Source organism: Taudactylus pleione, unplaced genomic scaffold (assembly GCF_031769625.1).
Source record: "Taudactylus pleione unplaced genomic scaffold, aTauple2 ptg000824l, whole genome shotgun sequence".
In the NCBI taxonomy this organism is placed as follows: Eukaryota; Metazoa; Chordata; class Amphibia; order Anura; family Myobatrachidae; genus Taudactylus; species Taudactylus pleione.
In genome coordinates, this window is record NW_028285226.1 from 1,877,216 (window position 1) to 1,902,332 (window position 25,117).

Genomic DNA, 25,117 nt, shown 5'->3' on the forward strand with positions numbered 1-25,117 from the left:
GGGAATTGATTTTCTTTGCATTGTATGTGACTTACTGCTAGCGCTGCTGCCTGTACTTTCACTTTCTACTGTCAGCCATTTACTGTCCCTGCTCTTACTCTGCTAAAGCCCTTGCAGTGCGGTGTTGCAGGGTGTTCTCCCACTATACTAATAAGTATCCGTGAGAAGGACACATACTTTACCATCATGTCTGAGTGACTTTCCTCGCCAGCTTTGTGTACTACATGTAGTGTACCAATAGCGGATGGAGATGGTAACGCGGAGGGGTTATGTTGACAGTGTTACTTATTGGCGCGCCCAATTACTGTCACTGCTCAGGTGCAGGAACCTCCCTGGGCTTGTTTCGCTAAGGAGCTTACATCCCTGGTGGACCAGTTAGCTCCGCCTCCTGCGTTCAATCAAATGGGATTATCCCAGCAGCCAGTGGTGTCGTCACCCATGCAAGGATTTCCGGGACAGCTGATGGTACCAGAGCCTGCGTGGGTTAATTCATTGACAAATACGGTACAGCATTTGTCGGATGTTTTACAGGGAGAGTCTGTGTTGCGGCCACATAAGCGGCCTTTGGCGTCTCAGTCTGCTCATTATGATGATGACGTGACGACCGATGATGGGGAGATTCTTGACCTATCTGATCAGGAGCCTCTCCGTACTAAAGAGTCGGACGCTAGGTCCAAGGTATATATTCCTGGCCTTATACGGGCAGTCCGTACGGCTTTAGTCATTGATGATGACGATCCTCTGGTGGCCAAATCCAAATATGCCTTTTTCAAGGATATTAAGGGGGATGCCACAGTATTTCCTCTTTCTGGTCAGCTGTTAGATCATTTAGAGGAGGCGTGGAAAAATCCTGGTAAACTGTTTCAGCCTCAGAGGCGATTGGCGGTGGCTTATCAGTTTGCAGATAATTATTTTTCTAAGTGGGAATCCCCTCCGCAGGTGGATTCTCATGTGACACGTCTTGCCAGAAGTGCTACTTTACCCATGCCCTCCATGTCCTCCCTGAAGGATGCTATGGACCGCAAGGTTGAGATATGCCTTAAGTCCATTTATTCCCTTGCTGGAGGGACTTCCAGACCGACTATGTCTGTGTGTTGGGTAGCCAGAGCTATGGAGCGCTGGGCTGATAGCCTGCAGGCGTCCTTAGACTCGGACTTTCTGGCGAAACAGGCTGAGTTAGTGGGCAATCTTAGGGACAGCCACTTATATTAATGAGGCGGCCCTGGATATCAGTCTCCTCACCTCCCAGGATTGCCTCTGCAGCTATTGACGCTCGTCGCACCTTATGGTTGCGTTCCTGGAAAGTGGACGCAGATTCCAAAAAGGACTTAGAATGTTTGCCTTTTAAAGGAGAAGTCCTCCTTGGTCCTGATCTGGACAAGATAGTAGCTACGCTGGCAGCAGCCAAGTCTGCATGTCTCCCGTCTGCAACAGTCCCTTCAGGTTCTGGTACGTCGTCCTTTCGGCCTTACAGGGCCCACCGTAGGCCCAAAGCACAGTCTTTTCCACGACAGGCTGGCCCCAAAAAATCTGCCAAGCCCAGGAAACAGGCCTGGAGTACCAGACGTCCGGCTCCCAAGTCGGATGACAAGCCTGCAGCCTGACGGTCCGGGCCTTCCTTTGGGGGATCCCAGTGTGGGAGGCTGCCTGCTTCAGTTCCCCCAGTGTTGGTTGACAAAAACGCGGGACACTTGGATTCACGAGGTGGTTTCTCGGGGGTATGCCCTCTCCTTCCGGATCAGGCCTCCCTCCCGGTTTTTCACCACCGGCCTTCCATTAGACCAGCACAGGGCATTGGCTCTGTGGAAGGTATTGCACACTATGCTCCAGGCTGGAGTTATAGTACCTGTTCTGTTATCCCAGAGGGGCCAGGGTTTCTATTCCAATCTATTTTTGGTGCAGAAACCCAGTGGGTCTTATCGTCCAATTCTCAACCTCAAGGCCCTCAACAAGTGTTTGAGGGTGCCTTGGTTTCGGATGGAGACCCTACGGTCCATTATTCTGGCTCTGGAACCTGGGGATTACATGGTGTTGGACATCCAGGACCCCTACCTGCATGTCCCTATTCTTTTGCGTCATCAGCAATTCCTCAGGTTTGCAATCTGCAACGACCATTTTCATTTCCGGGCGCTGCCTTTTGGCCTAGCGACAGCACCACGTTTTCACCAAGGTCATGGCTGCTCACTTGCGAACGCAGGGAGTCCGATTGTTGCCGTATCTGGGCGACCTACTGTTGTTGGCCGAATCCCCGGAGATCCTCCTATGCCATCTGGAACTGACAATTTCGGTCCTGCAGAATCACGGCTGGTTGATAAACTTGACAAAGTCCACTCTTAACCCATCTCAGAGGATTCGACACCTCGGGGCCTTGTTGGACTCTCAGCAGCAGCAGATCTTTGTGACTGAGGAAAAGATCTGCAGGGTCACCGAGTGTCTGTGCACTCGGCAATGAGGCTTCTGGGCTCCATGGTGTCAGTATTCGACATGGTGGAATATGCCCAGTTTCATTACAGACCTCTGCAACAATTGATCCTGTGTAAATGGAATGGGTTGCCTCAGAGCTTAAGGTCTCCGACAATGGTACTCACTCCGGAGGTTTGCCTGTCTCTAACCTGGTGGTTGCAGACGACCCATCTCAACAAGGGTCGCCCATTTTGGGTGGTGAACTGCGTCCTTTTGACAATGGACGCCAGCCTCCGGGGATGGGGAGCTGTCACGGGTCCACACTTGTTTCAGGGCATGTGGACTCAGGAGGAAGCAGCGCTTCCAATAAACATCTTGGAACTCCGCGCAGTGTTCAATGCTCTCCAACAGGCACATCAAGTTCTCAAAGGACAACCGGTGCAGGTCCAGTCGGACAACGCCACCACCGTGGCCTACATAAACCGCCAAGGAGGAACCAGAAGTCGGGCAGCACTAGCAGAAGTGTTCCGCATCCTGGTTTGGGCGGAGCACAATCTCCCGGCCATATCAGCCGTATTCATCCCGGGAGTCCTCAACTGGGAAGCGGATTTTCTCAGCCGGCAGGACGTGCATCCGGGAGAATGGTCTCTGCACCAGGAAGTCTTTCAACTTATGGTGGACAGGTGGGGTCTTCCGGAGATAAACCTCATGGCGTCCCGTCACAACAACAAGTTGCCGGTGTACGGGTTCCGAACAAGAGACGAAGAGGCGTCTCTGGTAGATGCACTGTCCATCCGGTGGACGTTCCAGTTTGCCTACCTCTTCCCTCCGTTTTCCCTTCCGAGGGTAGTCCGCAAGTTCAAGCAGGAAGGAGGCACGCTCCTGTTGATAGCTCCCGAGTGGCCCAGACGGCGCTGGTTCTCGGACCTAAAAAGTTTATCAGTAGACGTTCCTCTGCGGTTACCACTACGTCCGGACCTGCTGTCACAGGTTCCTTGTCTTCACCCGGACCTGACTCGGCTGTCTTTGACGGCGTGGCTGTTGAGACGGCCCTGTTAAGGTCCAGAGGGTTTTCCGGCTCTGTGGTGCAAACCATGTTAAGAGCTCGGAAGCCTTCCTCTGCAAGAATTTACCATCGTGTGTGGCATACTTTCTTTCAGTGGTGTCTGCCCTGTCAGTCTGGTTTCATCGTAGGATTGCTGCGCTCCCTGATGTCCGCACCTTTATGCAGGGAGTTCTTCGCATTCAGCCACCTTCTATTCCACCGGTGGCTCCTTGGGATTTGGCTGTGGTCCTGAGAGCTCTTCAGGGACCGCCGTTTGAACCACTGGGCTCAGTGGACCTCAAATGGCTTACAGCTAAAACTATTTTCCTTCTGGCCATTGCCTCGGCCAGACGTGTCTCGGATGTAGGGCTCTCTCATGTCGACCCCCTTCTCTAATTTTTCATAGGAACAGGGCGGTGCTTCGCACTCGTCCTGCATTCCTTCCTAAAGTGGTATCAAGTTTCCACATCAACGAAGAAATCGTTGTGCCGGCCTTTAATTCCCCTGATCTTTCAGCGGGTGAGGCTACTCTGGATGTTCTGCGGGCTTTAAGAATTTATGTTGACCGCACCTCTTCATTTCGGAAATCGGACGCCTTGTTTGTCCTCTCTGGCTTCCGTAAAAAGGGTTGGCCTGCTTCAAAGCAAACTTTAGCAGGATGGATTCGTATGGCAATTTCGAAAGCTTATCTTCATGAAGGCCTTCCGGTTCCATCCTCTTTGAGAGCTCATTCCACTAGGTCTGTAGGTCCTTCGTGGGCAGCTCGACGTGGTGTCTCTGTTGTCCAAATTTGCAAGGCTGCCGCGTGGTCTTCTGTCCATACCTTTGTAAGGTATTACGCTTTTGACACCTTTGCCTCTCAGGATGCTTCCTTCGGGCGGCGGATTCTCCTTTCAGCACAGGAGCGTCCCCACCCTTAAAGGATACTGCTTTGGGACATCCCCAAGGTATCCTGTGGATACCTTATGGACCCTGATGTAGAAAATCTGAGATCTGGTAAGAACTTACCTTTGTTATCTCTATTTCTACGAAGTCCATAGGGTTCCACAGGACTCCCGCCCTGACGCACCTGTATTGCAGATGGGCTTTCTTCTAGTCTCCTTCTGGTGAGAATGTGATTCTTGTGTGTTTCCAGATCTTTCTTCTCCTCCTCCGGCCTATGGCTTGTTACGTAACTGAGATGCCTTGGCTCGGGGGTGGGGTATAGGAGAGGGACCCTGGTGCATCCTGGGAGGCTGAAAACTTAACTTAACTCTATGGTGCCCGGTGCCTGACGTCATCACCTATACCCCAAGGTATCCTGTGGAACCCTATGGACTTCGTAGAAATAGAGATAACAAAGGTAAGTTCTTACCATATCTCATATTATGTATGTAGGATACTATCCTGGGGGAATTCAATTGGTTTTTGTTTTGGACACCCGTTAGTAATTTGGCACCTAACTGAGCTATTCAGTTGTTGCTCCGATCGGGCGCCAGTGCCTCGTTTGTCGCGCCCAAATGCACTGGGTTCAGCAGTCTAAAGTACCTTGTAGCAGACCAAACAGCAGTAAGACCAAACGCCGACTTTACGTGATTTATGCTCGCCACCTCAGGACAGTGCAAGCAGAAATCTACGCGGGCATGGCACTCGCACCCGATCGCATCGACAATTAAATAGCTCCGTCAAGCGGACATTACTAAAGGGCATCCCAAAAATTTCCCCCTTGGAATATACCATCTGCTTTCCATGGTATTGAGTTGGTTAATGATAACTTTGTGTATATAACATTCAAATCCCATTACTTGCTGGGGATTTGGGCTGTGAGCGCTGTATTAACATATAAATTAGAAGCTTTGATGTCTGTGTACGAGAATTTAACATGTGCTGGGTTTATGTATTTGAAGACTGTGGCCCCCTCCCTTGAAGACATTCTTACTGATAATATATTCTGATGTAATTACTGGTTGTTTACGCTTTATTAGCTTGAACGCCAGAGGACATGTGACCTGCCACATTTAGCTGTATCCAGTCAATGGCCGGCCCACCGTCAGACGATAGAAATATCATGCGTGTTGCCTTTTGGAGTATGCATTATCATTTCTGCACATTACCACTATAAAGAGCCTAAAGCCAGATTGAAGCCCTGGCTCTCCAAGTATCGGTGAGAAACACCGGTTTCATATCCAGTTTTCAAACTCTCCCAGTTATCAGTAATTGGATCAGAACAAGCAAAACAGCTTATCGGTATATTAAGGCTCTTTTACAAATGTGCGCAAATGCTACTTTGTGACATCCCATGCAGCCTTTTGCAGAAATTAACCAGTATGTACAGGTATGGATGGCTTCTCTTGCTTGGTGCAGGCTAGGATCGTGAATGAACCTACTTATGGGCTGTGTTCTGCTCAGCGGAAAGTTGCTGAGTATTTTTCTCCCTGCAGAAAGACCTATTATTTTCTGGTGCTTTTACATTTTATATTGGTGATGTAGGTTTTAGGCACGGGTGCACTTAATATTGCACCCTCATTGCAAAAGGATGGAACGTTTATTAAATCCTGACGAAGGCATATTTCGTGGTATTCCCAAAATGATGCATGAAATCTGCTTAGGAGGGTGTACAGCCCTTTTCTCCCTGCACATTGAGCCTCCTTTTCCATGGCCTCTGAGGTGTTGAACACTGAGCCCAGTCTTATACTCTGAGTATTTTCACCTTTGCAGTAAACTGCGTTTCTGGGTGCACTTATAGTCATAGGTGCCAGCGCTATGGGTGCTTGAGCACTCCTATTATTTGTTTTGTCAGTAACCCAACCTTGTCTCTGTATTTTTTTTAAATAATTTCGGCGGTGGGGGGGTTTGACTTGAGCACATACATTCATTTTAAAAAGGTGGCTCCACCGCTTGGTACAATGTATGTACAACTTAAAACGCAGTAATGCCACATGTAATACTGACCTTCCCTAGGTCCCCTCCCTCTCATGATCAATTGTATCCATAAATGAAGCCAAGCTGAAGTTTATTGAATGAATGAAGGTGGTTTTGCAGTGTTTGTAGGGAATACATTGTAGTAGCCTTTGTTTATTATGAATTAATGCAGATAAATTGTAATTCCACTTTTTTGTGCTTGGATACAGCATGTTTCTGTTCCTAGACCTTTCATCAGGTGTAAGTGATTGCACAAATATGTATATTGTGTAGTGACTCCGGTTATGTGGGATCCTGTCATTTTCACATAGTTGAATTTAAAAGAAGGCTTATGCCAAAATGTGACTTTACTCACCTTTCATGATGAGTGACACGGCAGCATTGTTTAGGAGGAGGTCGATGTAGGAGTGACACAGAGAGGCTAAGAGCCACTGCAGCCATGTGTTGGTGGAGGTCACTGTAGGAGTGACACAGGGAAGGGTAAGAGCAGCTGCAGCTGTGTTTTGGGTGGAGGTCACTAGGCGTGACACTGGAGGGTAAGAGCAGCTGCAGCCATGTGTTGGTGGAGGTCACTGTAGGAGTGACACAGGGAGGGTAAGAGCAGCTGCAGCCGTGTGTTGGTGGAGGTCACTGTAGGAGTGACACAGGGAGGGTAAGAGCAGCCGCAGCCGTGTGTTGGGGGAGGTCACTGTAGGAGTGACACAGGGAGGGTAAGGGCAGCTGCAGCCGTGTGTTGGAGGAGGCCACTGTAGGAGTGACACAGGGAGGGTAAGGGCAGCTGTTGCCGTGTGTTGGTGGAGGTCACTGTAGGAGTGACACAGGGAGGGTAAGAGCAGCTGCTGCCGGGGCGTGGCACACACAGTTGTGAGCTCTCCAATACTTACATCCTGCATCACCTCCTGCTACAGCACTCTGGGGACACAGTGGACTGGGTAACCGTCGGAGGTTCTGGAGCACCTGTTGCGCCGGCTGCGGGAGCATTTTACAGCCTCCTGAGCCCATAAGAAGCAGTCTTCTTGGCGGGTATAATAGCCGCGGTGGGTCACGTGGGATGCCGGCGGGCTCCGTGTCTCCGCGCAGCACTGCCATACACAGCCCTGCTTGCCTTAGCCCTGCTGTCCTTGGTAAGGAGTCCTTACAGCTGGCTCTAGTGGTTAATCCTATCACCTACTGGAGGCCCCTGGAAGCCCTTGCTGTTGCCCTGATCCCTTGCCTGGTGCCTTTCTCTCCTGAGTGTTGGAAGTGCTGCTGGCCGCCATTTCACTCCCTGGACTGTGTGTTGAGTCTGTGACCTCCTTTGTTACAATAACTGCAGTGTTGGTGCTCCTGATATCTATTACTTTATATTGCTATACTGCATCACCTATTTAATATGGGGAAAACTCATCATGCTGCTGCAGCAGCGAAGCTGGAGCGTTATTCTCGTTCATCAATGCCGCAACCCCCGCCCTGCGATGAACGGGATGTCGGATCTCCTCTTGCCGATACTATACCGGTGGACTCCTCTGCGGCCACTTTGCAGAGTGTACTTTATGCGGTCACGGCCAGTGAGAAAAGGCTCGCTGATAACATTTTCAAAGTACAGTCTGACCTATCTATAATTCACCATGATCTGCAGCGTGTCTGGGAGAGAGTGGGAGAGGTGGAAACACGTACCTCTACGCTTGAGGATACAGTATCTCCGTTAAAAGAGAAAGTGGCTGCTTTGGATTCCCAGATGGCTGTGGTACATAAGATGATGTCGGATATGGAGGGGCGCCTTCGGCGTAATAACGTCAGATTTGTGGGGCTACCAGGAAAAGAGGAAGGCTCGAATCCGGAGGAATTTCTTGAAAAATGGCTGCTGGAAACATATGGCCAGGAGGCCTTTACTTCACACTTTGCAGTAGAGCGGGCTCACCGTGTGCCAATCAGACCGCTTCCTCCTGGAGCACCCCCGCGTACTTTCATTGTCAATTTCCTACACTATCAGGATCGGGATACTGTGATAAGGCTGGCTCGCACTAAAGGTCCTATGGAACGTAATGGCTCTAGGATTTCAGTGTTCCCTGACTTCTCCGTCGAGGTTCAAAAGGAGAGGGCACAGTTTCTTCCAGTCAAGCGTCGCCTGCGGGATCTCAGTCTTCCATACGCCATGCTGTTCCCTTCTAAATTACGAGTGGTCGCGGATGGTGAAGCAAAATTCTTCACCCCGAGAGAGGCTGCTTTGTGGCTGGATCGCCGTGTCCCGGCCAGGAGGCCGTTAGTTAATGACTGAACATGGACCATAGCTCCTGAATTGCGCAGCACGTAACTATTCTATATATGTGTCTGCCAACATGGTCAAGTGTTCCTTTTTTTTTAGGTCTTACTAATATTGAACTAGAAATGTTATCTTAGATGGTATGGGAATACAGTGACAAAATTCACATATTTTTTTTTTGTTCTCTGAGATTACGTATATAGTTATTTTAATTGCTGTGGGATAGTGCGGTTTGATATAATAACTATTTTCTCCAATATCTGTATAATATTTATGCTCCCTAGCCTAGTAGTATTCTATTTTGGGTCAGGACAATATTTTGTTTTTATTTTTATTCCCATGGTGTGAAATATTGGGGGGCTCCCTGTGTTCAGGGGTCATTATATATTTTGCCTCACCCTGTATACGGGATAAATTGTTATGTTTATTTGGTAAACTTATTTATTTTATTTTTTTATTGTTTACCTGTTGAGGGAAGGGAGTGGGAATAGGTATGCCACAGTTGAGGTTGGGTATACAGGGAGGGGGGACAGAAGGGATAAGGGTTGTAGTTTTATTATTTTACTATTTTTTGTATTTTTTTTTTGTTTGATTTTTTTATGTGGTCACAAATTATTATATATTGCAATATTGTGTTTAATTCAGGGTGTGCTTGTATCATGGGTCTGTGCGGGATTGCCCTCTGGATATATATCTTGGAAGGAGATGTTATAATAGCTGGAATATTATGACGCAAGCTAATATCAATGTTCTCACTTGGAACGTACGAGGTCTTAATGACAAAATAAAACGTTCCCTAGTGCTGCGACAACTTAAACATTATGGGGCAGATATAGTCTGCCTTATGGAAACGCACCTGATAGGTGGTAAATTGCTCTCCCTTAAAAAGACGTGGGTGGGTTGGGCTTATCATGCATCACACACGTCCGTTTCTAGGGGGGTTTCTATTCTTGTCCGCAAATCGGTCCCTTTTGTAATGGAGTCGGTTCAGATTGACCCAGGGGGTCGTTAAGTTTTTTTGAAATGTAGGATTAATAATCTAACGCTTTTATTGCTGGCATTATATATACTGCCTCCTTATTCTCCTATAGTTTTAAAGAGAGTGGCGGAGTTTATGGCCCTGCCCCCGGGAACAGCTACAATATGTGTTGGGGATTTCAATAATGTTTTGGATCAGGATTTGGATAGAAAAGGTACAACTCGGAGGAATCCCTCATCACACGGCAACAGGTTTTCAGCTTGTATCTGGGCTGGGCTTGGTCAATGTGTGGAGGACGAAAAACCCTACTGCAAGGCAGTTTTCCTGTTTTTCGTATTCTTATCTCACGGTCTCCCGGATTGACCTGGCGCTGCTCACGCGGGATATGCTGCCTAGAGTTAAGTCTGTGCGTTATGAGACCAGGGGAATCTCTGACCATTCTCCATTGACACTTAGCTTAGATCTGGGATGTCAAAGAGGCCAATCGTTTTGGAAACTTAATTCATTTTGGTTGACCCTCATGGGGGGAGGGCTCTGATTTGGAAGAAATGTGGAAGGAATATTTTGAACTGAACTGTGGTACGGCCCCAGCTCAGATAATATGGGACACTTTTAAGTCTTTTCTTAGGGGGACTTTGATTAAACGTGTCTCTGATTTAAGGTCTTTTTACAAAAAAAAAAGGAATTAGAGCTGGAGGCTTCCTATCAATCACTAGAGCTTACTTACCTTGCTGATGGATTAGAGTTGTCCAAGGTTGTATGGCTGTCTGCACAGAAGGCATGAAACGACTGTTTGACACAGAAGGCTAGATATAAATTGCTATTCAATTCACACTCTAGATATGCCAGACAGACCTGGAAGCTATTTATGCAATTTGGCAAGATTGGACCGTCCTTCAATAACTATAGTAGAGATTGTGGGTCCAGGGGGTATAATTTATGACCAAACACCAGATCTCACACAGGAGTTTGTTAGATACTATCAACGACTATATAGCTCTGGCGTGTCATATAGTATTACAGAACTACACCACTATCTTATGAATATAGTTCTCCCTAAATTATCCTCTGGGGCTAAAGATTTCCTCAATTCTCCTTTGACTATGGAGGAAATTGATACAGCTATAAGATCCTTCCCAAACGGCAAGGCCCCGGGGTTAGACGGGATTCCCTTGGAATTATATAAAAAACATTGCCAGTTGTTCCCCGCCTACTAGAGCTATTCAATCAACTGTATGAATGTAATTCTCTCTCTCGCTCCATGTCAGAAGCCCTTATAGTAGTGTTACCAAAGCCGGGAAAAGACCCTAAACAGACTGAGTCATATCGGCCTATTTCTCTCCTCCCTACAGACATTAAAATCCTTGCTAAAGTTCTGTCCATTAGGTTAAATCAGGTGATTGCCCAGTTGATACATCCGGATCAAACTGGATTCATGCCAGGAAAGTCAACCTCGCTTAATCTCCGACGGCTTTTTACCCAATTGCAGATCTCACATGAGGACCCCTCTTCTAAAATAATAGTGTCACTAGATGCCGCTAAGGCGTTTGACTCTGTAGAATGGCCATTTCTATGGGAGACAATAAGTGGCTTTGGGATAGGCTCTGGTTTCACTAAATGGGTTAAATTGCTGTACTAAGCACCTGTGGCCAGGGTATCGGTCAATGGATATACTTCATCTCCCTTCCCTCTTTCGAGGGGTACACGGCAGGGCGGCCCCTTGTCACCCATTCTATTTGCTATGGCCATTGGCTTGTTTGATTAGGGCTAGTCCTGCTGTTCAGGGATTTTCCATGGGAACTAGATCGGATAAAATAGCATTATATGCTGATGATATCCTGCTCTTTGTCTCAGAGTATGACACTTCCATGCCTAATGCTCTTGCAATTATTAATTCCTTTGGAAAATATTCGGGTCTGTCGATAAATTGGGACAAATCGTGTACTTCCCATTAGGGGAGCGCGTCCTGTTGCTTCGCTTATACCACTCCCATTAAAATGGGTAGACTCGTTCAAGTATTTAGGTGTATGGATAACTAACGATCCTCATAGTTATGTCTCTTTTAAATATTAAGCTGCAAATAGAATATTTAAGGTCCCGGGTAGATACATGGGGGAAATTGCCATGAACGCTCACTGGCAGAGTAAATCTTATAAAAATGGTTCTACAACCCAAACTCCTTTATGTGGTGCAACATTCCCTAATTTATCTCTTGAGTGTGTTCAGATAAATAGATAGATTGTTATCCTCCCTGATTTGGGTTAAACGTAGAGCCGGTATTCAATTGAATACACCTACTTGGCCACGGGATGCTGGGGGACTGGCACAATCCCATTTTAAGTTTTATTACTATGCGTCACAATTGGCGCAATTGTGGACATGGACACAGGTTTCGGAGGTAGATGAATTATCTGTTCTTCTGGTGGGACAGGAATCTAGGGGGCATACTCCACTTCAAATGTTACTTAATAGCAACCTGAAGGGTGTTAGAGCTCCATTAGTTAGACAAGCGGTTTTGATTTGGAGACAGGTCACGCAGATTTTTCAGGGACAGGGATGGGATCCTGATACCCCCCTACTTAATACCAAGGGGCTTGAGGAGCTTGCTTTGCTGCAGATTAATAAGGCCTGGGGGAAATGGGGGGGTGAACGTGTTAGGACAATTATATACGTCTGGGGTGTTTAAGACGTTTGAACAACTGCAAAGTGAGTTTAATATCCCAAGACAGTATTTTTATAGATATCTTCAGCTTCGTCATGCTATAGACGCACAATTTGTGGATGCCCCTCCAGTATTCCTAGATTCCCCTGTTAAAATTTTATTACAGGCTGCTGGACCAAGACATTTGGTGTCTGTTATGTTATGCAGCCTTGATGAGAGAATATCATGGTACGGATTTACCATCTATTAGGCAAAAATGGGAAGCTGACCTTGGACTATTGCCAGATGATGTGTGGAAAGGAGCACTGGGTAGTCCAAAAATGGCTACTACAACAATTCTGTTTCAACAAATTCAGTTGTTCCTGTTACATAGAATATATTTAACGCCAGATCGCTTCTTTAAATTCGGTGGTAGATCTGATTCAAAATGTAATTCCCCTAATGGTAGTTTTTGGTACTTATTATGGACATGCTCTACAGTCAGTTCCTTTTGGGAGAGGTCAATTGTATATTGGTGTCCACTGGTGTTCCCCGGGATGTGCTAACTCCAATGGTGTACACTCTAGCTGCTCTTGGAGAAGATACATTGGATAAATATTTTGCACAATATGTTGTTAATTTATGTATGCTTGCCAAGGTTTGCATAGCTAGAACGTGGATGGCCCCTGAAGGTCCAACGATAGGACAATGGATAGCACTGGTAAATGAGACCTTGGCGTATGAGAAATTTGTGTACTAGAAAGGCTGAAAAGAAATGTCATCTTATTTGGGGTAGATGGCTGGATTCATCATATGTGCGGAGACTGGGTGAGACTAGACTTGATACTATGCAGATAACCACTGGGGATAGAGCTGTGCGTAGTACTGAGATTCCTCGTATTTAATGTGATGTAGATGAGGTGATATGTATGTGAACAGGGATATATATTTGCATAAAGAAGTTGTGTAATTGCTTCAATCTTGTTGTATAATTTATGCCCAGGGTGTATGTCCTGAATGAGAACCCTTACTGTAGTATGCCCTGTTTGATTTATACTATTGTATAGAATATATGTAATATGACCCCACACAGACTGTTTACTGTGCAGTAAAACAATTTTTATTTTTATTACTGTTAATATTTAAAAAATTTTCTTGAAAACAAATAAAAAATGATAGAATTAAAAAAAAAAAAAGAGCAGCTGTTGCCGTGTGTTGGAGGAGGTCACTGTAGGAGTGACACAGGGAGGGTAAGAGCAGCTGTTGCCGTGTGTTGGGGGAGGTCACTGTAGGAGTGACACAGGGAGGGTAAGAGCAGCTGCAGCCGTGTGTTGGGGGAGGTCACTGTAGGAGTGACACAGGGAGGGTAAGAGCAGCTGCAGCCGTGTGTTGGAGGAGGTCACTGTAGGAGTGACACAGGGAGGGTAAGAGCAGCTGTGTGTTGGAGGAGGTCACTGTAGGAGTGACACTGGGAGGGTAAGAGCAGCTGCAGCCGTGTGTTGGTGGAGGTCACTGTAGGAGTGACACAGGGAGGGTAAGAGCAGCTGTTGCCGTGTGTTGGGGGAGGTCACTGTAGGAGTGACACAGGGAGGGTAAGAGCAGCTGTTGCCGTGTGTTGGAGGAGGTCACTGTAGGAGTGACACAGGGAGGGTAAGAGCAGCTGCAGCCGTGTGTTGGAGGAGGTCACTGTAGGAGTGACACAGGGAGGGTAAGAGCAGCTGCAGCCGTGTGTTGGGGGAAGTCACTGTAGGAGTGACACAGGGAGGGTAAGAGCAGCTGCAGCCGTGGGTTGGGGGAGGTCACTGTAGGAGTGACACAGGGAGGGTAAGAGCAGCTGCAGCCGTGTGTTGGAGGAGGTCACTGTAGGAGTGACACAGGGAGGGTAAGAGCAGCTGCAGCCGTGTGTTGGAGGAGGTCACTGTAGGAGTGACACAGGGAGGGTAAGAGCAGCTGCAGCCGTGTGTTGGAGGAGGTCACTGTAGGAGTGACACAGGGAGGGTAAGAGCAGCTGCAGCCGTGTGTTGGAGGAGGTCACTGTAGGAGTGACACAGGGAGGGTAAGAGCAGCTGCAGCCGTGTGTTGGGGGAGGTCACTGTAGGAGTGACACAGGGAGGCTAAGAGCAGCTGTGTTTTGGGAGGAGGTCACTGTAGGAGTGACACAGGGAGGGTAAGAGCAGCTGCAGCCATGTGTTGGTGGAGGTCACTGTAGGAGTGACACAGGGAGGGTAAGAGCAGCTGCAGCCATGTGTTGGTGGAGGTCACTGTAGGAGTGACACAGGGAGGGTAAGAGCAGCTGCAGCCGTGTGTTGGAGGAGGTCACTGTAGGAGTGACACAGGGAGGGTAAGAGCAGCTGCAGCCGTGTGTTGGGGGAGGTCACTGTAGGAGTGACACAGGGAGGGTAAGAGCAGCTGCAGCCGTGTGTTGGGGGAGGTCACTGTACGAGTGACACAGGGAGGGTAAGAGCAGCTGTTGCCGTGTGTTGGGGGAGGTCACTGTACGAGTGACACTGGGAGGGTAAGAGCAGCTGTTGCCGTGTGTTGGAGGAGGTCACTGTAGGAGTGACACAGGGAGGGTAAGAGCAGCTGTGTGTTGGAGGAGGTCACTGTAGGAGTGACACTGGGAGGGTAAGAGCAGCTGCAGCCGTGTGTTGGTGGAGGTCACTGTAGGAGTGACACAGGGAGGGTAAGAGCAGCTGCAGCCGTGTGTTGGGGGAGGTCACTGTAGGAGTGACACAGGGAGGGTAAGAGCAGCTGCAGCCGTGTGTTGGAGGAGGTCACTGTAGGAGTGACACAGGGAGGGTAAGAGCAGCTGTGTGTTGGAGGAGGTCACTGTAGGAGTGACACTGGGAGGGTAAGAGCAGCTGCAGCCGTGTGTTGGTGGAGGTCACTGTAGGAGTGACACAGGGAGGGTAAGAGCAGCTGTTGCCGTGTGTTGGGGGAGGTCACTGTAGGAGTGACACAGGGAGGGTAAGAGCAGCTGTTGCCGTGTGTTGGAGGAGGTCACTGTAGGAGTGACACAGGGAGGGTAAGAGCAGCTGCAGCCGTGTGTTGGAGGAGGTCACTGTAGGAGTGACACAGGGAGGGTAAGAGCAGCTGCAGCCGTGTGTTGGGGGAAGTCACTGTAGGAGTGACACAGGGAGGCTAAGAGCAGCTGTGTTTTGGGAGGAGGTCACTGTAGGAGTGACACAGGGAGGGTAAGAGCAGCTGCAGCCATGTGTTGGTGGAGGTCACTGTAGGAGTGACACAGGGAGGGTAAGAGCAGCTGCAGCCATGTGTTGGTGGAGGTCACTGTAGGAGTGACACAGGGAGGGTAAGAGCAGCTGCAGCCGTGTGTTGGAGGAGGTCACTGTAGGAGTGACACAGGGAGGGTAAGAGCAGCTGCAGCCGTGTGTTGGGGGAGGTCACTGTAGGAGTGACACAGGGAGGGTAAGAGCAGCTGCAGCCGTGTGTTGGGGGAGGTCACTGTACGAGTGACACAGGGAGGGTAAGAGCAGCTGTTGCCGTGTGTTGGGGGAGGTCACTGTACGAGTGACACTGGGAGGGTAAGAGCAGCTGTTGCCGTGTGTTGGAGGAGGTCACTGTAGGAGTGACACAGGGAGGGTAAGAGCAGCTGTGTGTTGGAGGAGGTCACTGTAGGAGTGACACTGGGAGGGTAAGAGCAGCTGCAGCCGTGTGTTGGTGGAGGTCACTGTAGGAGTGACACAGGGAGGGTAAGAGCAGCTGTTGCCGTGTGTTGGGGGAGGTCACTGTAGGAGTGACACAGGGAGGGTAAGAGCTGCTGCAGCCGTGTGTTGGAGGAGGTCACTGTAGGAGTGACACAGGGAGGGTAAGAGCAGCTGTGTGTTGGAGGAGGTCACTGTAGGAGTGACACTGGGAGGGTAAGAGCAGCTGCAGCCGTGTGTTGGTGGAGGTCACTGTAGGAGTGACACAGGGAGGGTAAGAGCAGCTGTTGCCGTGTGTTGGGGGAGGTCACTGTAGGAGTGACACAGGGAGGGTAAGAGCAGCTGCAGCCGTGTGTTGGAGGAGGTCACTGTAGGAGTGACACAGGGAGGGTAAGAGCAGCTGCAGCCGTGTGTTGGAGGAGGTCACTGTAGGAGTGACACAGGGAGGGTAAGAGCAGCTGCAGCCGTGTGTTGGGGGAAGTCACTGTAGGAGTGACACAGGGAGGGTAAGAGCAGCTGCAGCCGTGGGTTGGGGGAGGTCACTGTAGGAGTGACACAGGGAGGGTAAGAGCAGCTGCAGCCGTGTGTTGGAGGAGGTCACTGTAGGAGTGACACAGGGAGGGTAAGAGCAGCTGCAGCCGTGTGTTGGAGGAGGTCACTGTAGGAGTGACACAGGGAGGGTAAGAGCAGCTGCAGCCGTGTGTTGGAGGAGGTCACTGTAGGAGTGACACAGGGAGGGTAAGAGCAGCTGCAGCCGTGTGTTGGAGGAGGTCACTGTAGGAGTGACACAGGGAGGGTAAGAGCAGCTGCAGCCGTGTGTTGGGGGAGGTCACTGTAGGAGTGACACAGGGAGGCTAAGAGCAGCTGTGTTTTGGGAGGAGGTCACTGTAGGAGTGACACAGGGAGGGTAAGAGCAGCTGCAGCCATGTGTTGGTGGAGGTCACTGTAGGAGTGACACAGGGAGGGTAAGAGCAGCTGCAGCCATGTGTTGGTGGAGGTCACTGTAGGAGTGACACAGGGAGGGTAAGAGCAGCTGCAGCCGTGTGTTGGAGGAGGTCACTGTAGGAGTGACACAGGGAGGGTAAGAGCAGCTGTGTGTTGGGGGAGGTCACTGGAGGAGTGACACAGGGAGGGTAAGAGCAGCTGTTGCCGTGTGTTGGAGGAGGTCACTGTAGGAGTGACACAGGGAGGGTAAGAGCAGCTGTGTGTTGGGGGAGGTCACTGTAGGAGTGACACAGGGAGGGTAAGAGCAGCTGCAGCCGTGTGTTGGTGGAGGTCACTGTAGGAGTGACACAGGGAGGGTAAGAGCAGCTGTTGCCGTGTGTTGGGGGAGGTCACTGTAGGAGTGACACAGGGAGGGTAAGAGCAGCTGCAGCCGTGTGTTGGAGGAGGTCACTGTAGGAGTGACACAGGGAGGGTAAGAGCAGCTGCAGCCGTGTGTTGGAGGAGGTCACTGTAGGAGTGACACAGGGAGGGTAAGAGCAGCTGCAGCCGTGTGTTGGAGGAGGTCACTGTAGGAGTGACACAGGGAGGGTAAGAGCAGCTGCAGCCGTGTGTTGGGGGAGGTCACTGTAGGAGTGACACAGGGAGACTAAGAGCAGCTGTGTTTTGGGAGGAGGTCACTGTAGGAGTGACACAGGGAGGGTAAGAGCAGCTGCAGCCATGTGTTGGTGGAGGTCACTGTAGGAGTGACACAGGGAGGGTAAGAGCAGCTGCAGCCATGTGTTGGTGGAGGTCACTGTGCTAGTGACACAGGGAGGGTAAGAGCAGCTGCAGCCGTGTGTTGGAGGAGGTCACTGTAGGAGTGACACAGGGAGGGTAAGAGCAGCTGCAGCCGTGTGTTGGGGGAGGTCACTGTAGGAGTGACACAGGGAGGGTAAGAGCAGCTGCAGCCGTGTGTTGGAGGAGGTCACTGTAGGAGTGACACAGGGAGGGTAGGAGCAGCTGCAGCCGTGTGTTGGAGGTGGTCACTGTAGGAGTGACACAGGGAGGGTAAGAGCAGCTGTGTGTTGGGGGAGGTCACTGTAGGAGTGACACAGGGAGGGTAAGAGCAGCTGCAGCCGTATGTTGGAGGAGGTCACTGTGCTAGTGACACAGGGAGGGTAAGAGCAGCTGCAGCTGTGTGTTGGAGGAGGTCACTGTAGGAGTGACACAGGGAGGGTAAGAGCAGCTGTGTGTTGGGGGAGGTCACTGGAGGAGTGACACAGGGAGGGTAAGAGCAGCTGTTGCCGTGTGTTGGAGGAGGTCACTGTAGGAGTGACACAGGGAGGGTAAGAGCAGCTGTGTGTTGGGGGAGGTCACTGTAGGAGTGACACAGGGAGGGTAAGAGCAGCTGCAGCCGTGTGTTGGTGGAGGTCACTGTAGGAGTGACACAGGGAGGGTAAGAGCAGCTGTTGCCGTGTGTTGGGGGAGGTCACTGTAGGAGTGACACAGGGAGGGTAAGAGCAGCTGCAGCCGTGTGTTGGAGGAGGTCACTGTAGGAGTGACACAGGGAGGGTAAGAGCAGCTGCAGCCGTGTGTTGGGGGAAGTCCCTGTAGGAGTGACACAGGGAGGGTAAGAGCAGCTGCAGCCGTGGGTTGGGGGAGGTCACTGTAGGAGTGACACAGGGAGGGTAAGAGCAGCTGCAGCCGTGTGTTGGAGGAGGTCACTGTAGGAGTGACACAGGGAGGGTAAGAGCAGCTGCAGCCGTGTGTTGGAGGAGGTCACTGTAGGAGTGACACAGGGAGGGTAAGAGCAGCTGCAGCCGTGTGTTGGAGGAGGTCACTGTAGGAGTGACACAGGTAGGGTAAGAGCAGCTGCAGCCGTGTGTTGGGGGAGGTCACTGTAGGAGTGACACAGGGAGGCTAAGAGCAGCTGTGTTTTGGGAGGAGGTCACTGTAGGAGTGACACAGGGAGGGTAAGAGCAGCTGCAGCCATGTGTTGGTGGAGGTCACTGTAGGAGTGACACAGGGAGGGTAAGAGCAGATGCAGCCATGTGTTGGTGGAGGTCACTGTAGGAGTGACACAGGGAGGGTAAGAGCAGCTGCAGCCGTGTGTTGGAGGAGGTCACTGTAGGAGTGACACAGGGAGGGTAGGAGCAGCTGCAGCCGTGTGTTGGAGGTGGTCACTGTAGGAGTGACACAGGGAGGGTAAGAGCAGCTGTGTGTTGGGGGAGGTCACTGTAGGAGTGACACAGGGAGGGTAAGAGCAGCTGCAGCCGTATGTTGGAGGAGGTCACTGTGCTAGTGACACAGGGAGGGTAAGAGCAGCTGCAGCTGTGTGTTGGAGGAGGTCACTGTAGGAGTGACACAGGGAGGGTAAGAGCAGCTGTGTGTTGGGGGAGGTCACTGGAGGAGTGACACAGGGAGGGTAAGAGCAGCTGTTGCCGTGTGTTGGAGGAGGTCACTGTAGGAGTGACACAGGGAGGGTAAGAGCAGCTGTGTGTTGGGGGAGGTCACTGTAGGAGTGACACAGGGAGGGTAAGAGCAGCTGCAGCTGTGTGTTGGAGGAGGTCACTGTACTAGTGACACAGGGAGGGTAAGAGCAGCTGCAGCTGTGTGTTGGAGGAGGTCACTGTAGGAGTGACACAGGGAGGGTAAGAGCAGCTGTGTGTTGGGGGAGGTCACTGTAGGAGTGACACAGGGAGGGTAAGAGCAGCTGCAGCTGTGTTTTGGGTGGAGGTCACTGTAGGAGTGACACAGGGAGGGTAAGAGCAGCTGCAGCCATGTGTTGGGGGAGGTCACTGTAGGAGTGACACAGGGAGGGTAAGAGCAGCTGCAGCCGTGTGTTGGAGGAGGTCACTGTACTAGTGACACAGGGAGGGTAAGAGCAGCTGCAACTGTGTGTTGGGGGAGGTCACTGTAGGAGTGACACAGGGAGGGTAAGAGCAGCTGTTGCCGTGTGTTGGGGGAGGTCACTGTAGGAGTGACACAGGGAGGGTAAGAGCAGCTGCAGCCGTGTGTTGGGGGAGGTCACTGTAGGAGTGACACAGGGAGGGTAAGAGCAGCTGCAGCCGTGTGTTGGAGGAGGTCACTGTAGGAGTGACACAGGGAGGGTAAGAGCAGCTGCAGCCGTGTGTTGGAGGAGGTCACTGTACTAGTGACACAGGGAGGGTAAGAGCAGCTGCAGCTGTGTGTTGGGGGAGGTCACTGTAGGAGTGACACAGGGAGGGTAAGAGCAGCTGTTGCCGTGTGTTGGAGGAGGTCACTGTAGGAGTGACACAGGGGAGGGTAAGAGCAGCTGCAGCTGTGTGTTGGGGGAGGTCACTGTAGGAGTGACACAGGGAGGGTAAGAGCAACTGTGTGTTGGGGCAGGTCACTGTAGGAGTGACACAGGGAGGGTAAGAGCAGCTGTTGCCGTGTGTTGGAGGAGGTCACTGTAGGAGTGACACAGGGAGGGTAAGACCAGCTGTGTTTTGGGAGGAGGTCACTGTAGGAGTGACACAGGGAGGGTAAGAGCAGCTGCAGCCGTGTGTTGGAGGAGGTCACTGTAGGAGTGACACAGGGAGGGTAAGAGCAGCTGCAGTCGTGTGTTGGGGGAGGTCACTGTAGGAGTGACACAGGGAGGGTAAGAGCAGCTGCAGCCGTGTGTTGGGGGAGGTCAATGTAGGAGTGACACAGGGAGGGTAAGAGCAGCTGTGTGTTGGGGGAGGTCACTGTAGGAGTGACACAGGGAGGGTAAGTGCAGCTGTTGCCGTGTGTTGGGGGAGGTCACTGTAGGAGTGACACAGGGAGGGTAAGAGCAGCTGCAGCCGTGTGTTGGGGGAGGTCACTGTAGGAGTGACACAGGGAGGGTAAGAGCAGCTGCAGCCGTGTGTTGGGGGAGGTCACTGTAGGAGTGACACAGGGAGGGTAAGAGCAGCTGCAGCCGTGTGTTGGGGGAGGTCACTGTAGGAGTGACACTTGGTAAGCCAGTCTCCGCATTCTAATTGCAGTTTATGGGAAGGCAATGAAGGAACAGATAAGGAAGGGCAGGACATTCTTGCAGAACCATTCATGGCTGGCTGCATGCTGATAGTCTCGCCATCCATAGCCAGGCAGTAGTGTAGGTGGGGAAATTCTAAAGAATTGGATATTCTAAAATATGCAATTTAGCTGGGTACATTTTTATTGCCAACATACAACATTTATATAAGGTAAAAGATTTTTTTATTTTTTTTTTTAACCTGAGGATCCTGGGTTAGGGCTCAATACGAACATTTCCTGCTCACTCCCCAAATCTCATCCTACAGTTCAAATTGTCACTTCTTTCAGCTGTCCCATTCCTTGTCCAGTATATGACGTAACGTTATGTTGCTGCTGTGGTGCGGCTCGGCACTGATGTAATGGGTCATGCAGTGTGACTTGATGCTGATGTACCTGTATATTATTGTTGTTGCAGTGCGGCTTGGCACTGATGTAATGGGTCATACAGTATAGCTTGCCATTGAAGTACCCATATGTTGTTGCAGTGCGGCTCGGCACTGATGTAATGGTACATGCAGTGTGACTTGATGCTGATGTACCTGTATGTTGTTGTTGCAGTGCGGCTCGGCACTGATGTAATGGTACATGCAGTGTGACTTGATGCTGATGTACCTGCATGTTGTTTTTGCAGTGCGGCTCGGCACTGATGTAATGGTACATGCAGTGTGACTTGATGCTGATGTACCTGCATGTTGTTTTTGCAGTGCGGCTCGGCACTGATGTAATGGTACATGCAGTGTGACTTGATGCTGATGTACCTGTATGTTGTTGTTGCAGTGCGGCTTGGCACTGATGTAATGGTTCATGCAGTGTGACTTGCCGCTGATGTACCTGTATATTATTGTTGTTCTAGTGCGGCTTGGGAATGATGTAATGGGTCATGCACTGTGGCTTGCCATTGACGTACCCGTATGTTGTTGCAGTGCGGATCAGCAGAATATATGGCTCCAGAGGTGGTGGAAGTTTTCACAGAAGAAGCCACATTTTATGACAAGCGCTGTGACCTGTGGAGCCTGGGGGTCATCCTGTACATAATGCTGAGTGGCTACCCTCCCTTTGTGGGTAACTGTGGGACAGACTGTGGCTGGGATCGCGGGGAAGTCTGCAGAGAGTGCCAGGTAATATGATACACTCTATAAAATGTTCATTGTGAACCATGTCTTCTACCTTCATTACACTAACCAGTAGGGATTTGCTTGTATCTTCCATATAATATAGTACTTTTAGAAAACCCTTTGCCAATCTAACCTTTGCCAATAGGCCGCCTCTGCTGCCCCATGAACTTGCCATTACACGGAATTGGGGAGGCGCTCTAAGACTGTAAGCTCTCACGAGCAGGGCCCTCTTCCATCATATGCTTTTCCTTCCCTTACTTCTACCATCTTACCTTTCCCACTGCTTACAATGGCACCCAATCATTGGGTTCTGCCACCCTGCTGCAATGTTTATAATCAATGTCCATGTTCTGCAATGTTCTGTACTGTATGTCACTCTCATCCTGTGTTTCTGTTCATACGGTTTGTGTTTTTGTACTGTGTAAGGCGCTTCGGACCCCTTTGGGGCGCCATATGAATAAAGGATGATGATATTGATAGTGTATTAATTCCATAAGTCTTACACAATAGAGCTCTATTTGTAGATTTATGGCCATCCTGTATGCACTAATTTGTCTGTAAGGCACTGTTCAGCCCTGTAGTTTCCTAGTGCATAATGGAGTGGACCATCCAATCATATTTGAAAAACTGACCACCGTATGTGAAGCTGGGAGTTATCACAACCATTGTTTTTCTGCTTATTAGCATCTTAGTAGTACTAACTCTTATGAAGATGGTCTTTTGGCTTGTGTTAGTAATAAAAGTTCTTATTAATCATTTTACTTTTTTGTTTTCACTCATGTGCTAATATATAGAACAAGCTGTTTGAAAGTATTCAAGAGGGCAAGTATGAGTTCCCAGACAAAGACTGGTCCCACATCTCCAACCCAGCCAAGGATTTAATTTCAAAGCTGCTCGTACAGGACGCCAAACAACGCCTCAGCGCTGCCCAAGTTCTTCAGCACCCATGGGTGCAGGGGGTAAAGGAATTAACTTTCAATCCTTTGGAGAATTTTCTCAGTCTGCCCTGTAGCCCTTTCGTGATAGTCCAGTCTCTTCATGTTCTAAATCTCTGTATACCTCTGCTGATACCCCAGTCTGCTCATGCTCTAAATCCTGTGTATGTGTACCCCTATCCTGATACCCCAGTCTCTCCACGCTCTGAAACACCTGTACCCCTATCCTGATACCCCAGTCTCTCCACGCTCTGAAACATCTGTACCCCTATCCTGATACCCCAGTCTCTCCACGCTCTGAAACACCTGTACCCCTATCCTGATACCCCAGTCTCTCCACGCTCTGAAACACTTGTACCCCTATCCGGATACCCCAGTCTCTCCACGCTCTGAAACACTTGTACCCCTATCCTGATACCCCAGTCTCTCCACGCTCTGAAACCCCAGTACCCCTATCCTGATAGTCTGTTCATGCTTTGAATTTTGTGTACCCTCCACCTGGGGTATCAATCACAGTACCCCTATGTTGTTACTCAACTTCTTCATGACCTAAATCCTCTCTACCCTTTGTAAGATAATGGGTAAATCTTAGGTCAACATTGATGGTAATGATGATGGATGCTGTTGTGTCTAGAAAACTCCAATGAGATAAGGAATAGTGATGAGTAAAGAGAGATCACTATAGATAATCTTATCTTCTTTCTTTTTTTTTAGGGTGCCCCAGAAAGAGGACTGCCGACTCCACTGGTTCTTCAAAGGTAAATTTCTGGTTAGATCTTATGGCAAGAGCATGACCCCATTTATCTCATTGCAGATAAGCTCCTACTTTCCTAAGCAGTGTACTGTAACTTTTATACTTCCCTCCCGATGTACACACCTCCCCATTATTACCATGCAGATTATCTGCCAGGCTTTACTGCTGTTACTAACCTCTTTCCCCAACAGGAACAGTAGCACAAAGGAATTGACCCAGTTTGCAGCAGAAGCCATTGCTGTGAACCGTCAGATTTCCCAACACGACAGTGACCTGAGTGAGGAGAATGAGAGTTTCATCCAGAAGATTTGCTCCATGAGGCTCTCCCCTCCATCTAACTCTCGTCTGGCAAAACGGAGGGCGCAAGCCCACGCCAGCAAAAGTGGCGGCATTGGGAGTGCGAGCTTCGTGGGTGTCTGAGCTGTATGGACAACGTACCGCTCTTTTCTCCAGACCACTCTCAGTGACTGTTCTAAAATAATTTTTAACGTTTTAATCTACCCCCAAATGCCTTTCCGCTGCATTGGAATTAACTTTTTTTAAAGAAATGTATAAATAATATTAAATAACTGTGACACACAACTCGTTATGTGTTCCCCAAATTATACCAATATCCCTGGTGCTATCGGTGACATCTGCACGTCTGTCACCATTGCTATAGGAACACAAACCTCTGTTAGGAGATAAATGTAAAAACCTTCCCCCCTCCCCTTATTTATTGTTTCACAGTTTTCCAGCACAACTGCCTCATCTTTATTTTTGTACAACTTTTTTTTTTTCACACACTGGTTTTTATTTTCATTTTTTTCTTTGTGTGTTTGTTTTGTATTTTGTTTTATGTTATGTTTTTATCACAAATCCACAGTGAATGCAGCTGAGCCTAAGCTGTGTTCTTGTAACTTTTTTTTCCAGAATATTTAAAGATACATTTTATTTTTTTAGCACTTTAAATAGTATTTTTTTAATGTGGGGTGGGGGAGGGAGAGCGTTTTGTATTGAAGCTGATATGTAGCTGCCTTGTCAGTGACTGATCTATGAGACACAATTACTGCATAATATGTGAAAGTCCTAACGTCATCTGGAAGAGTTTTGTTTGTTCATGTTATTTAACACTTATACTAAAATAAATTTCCATATTTTTATCTTATGAGTCTTGGTTCATTCTGCACGTATGCAAATAGTAGATGACAAATCTGCTTTCTTTGGTGGGTGCTGTATAAGGTGGGTGCTGTATAATGTTTCTTGCCTGGGTTTGTTGTGGCACCTAAATGCATATTCCCCTTTTTGGATTTTCATAGGTATAATATCCCATATATAATGAAGTTACATAACACAGCCAGAGGTCAAATGTCATTTTTTATTTTTTTGTATTTTACTTGATTTCCAGTTGAATCCCAATATTTCAGAATTTCTGTATTTTATTTTAAAATGTGTTTTATTGATTTCAAAAGCATTTTGAACAAAAAAAAAATCTAAACAATGTCATATGGATAAAG

The 25,117-nt window shown here is 49.2% G+C and overlaps 1 protein-coding gene across 1 annotated transcript in view; it reads left to right on the plus strand.

The window, feature by feature from the left end:
- MKNK1 (MAPK interacting serine/threonine kinase 1) overlaps nt 1-24,768 on the plus strand; it is a 49,646-nt gene extending 24,878 nt beyond the window's left edge. The window contains exons 9-12 of the mRNA XM_088458296.1: nt 21,741-21,935; nt 22,727-22,891; nt 23,582-23,625; nt 23,813-24,768. Of these exons, the coding sequence (XP_088314422.1) occupies nt 21,741-21,935; nt 22,727-22,891; nt 23,582-23,625; nt 23,813-24,041 (633 nt within the window). The 3' untranslated portion in view covers nt 24,042-24,768. The remainder of the gene's footprint in view (nt 1-21,740; nt 21,936-22,726; nt 22,892-23,581; nt 23,626-23,812) is intronic.
- The last annotated feature ends 349 nt before the right edge of the window (nt 24,769-25,117 follow it).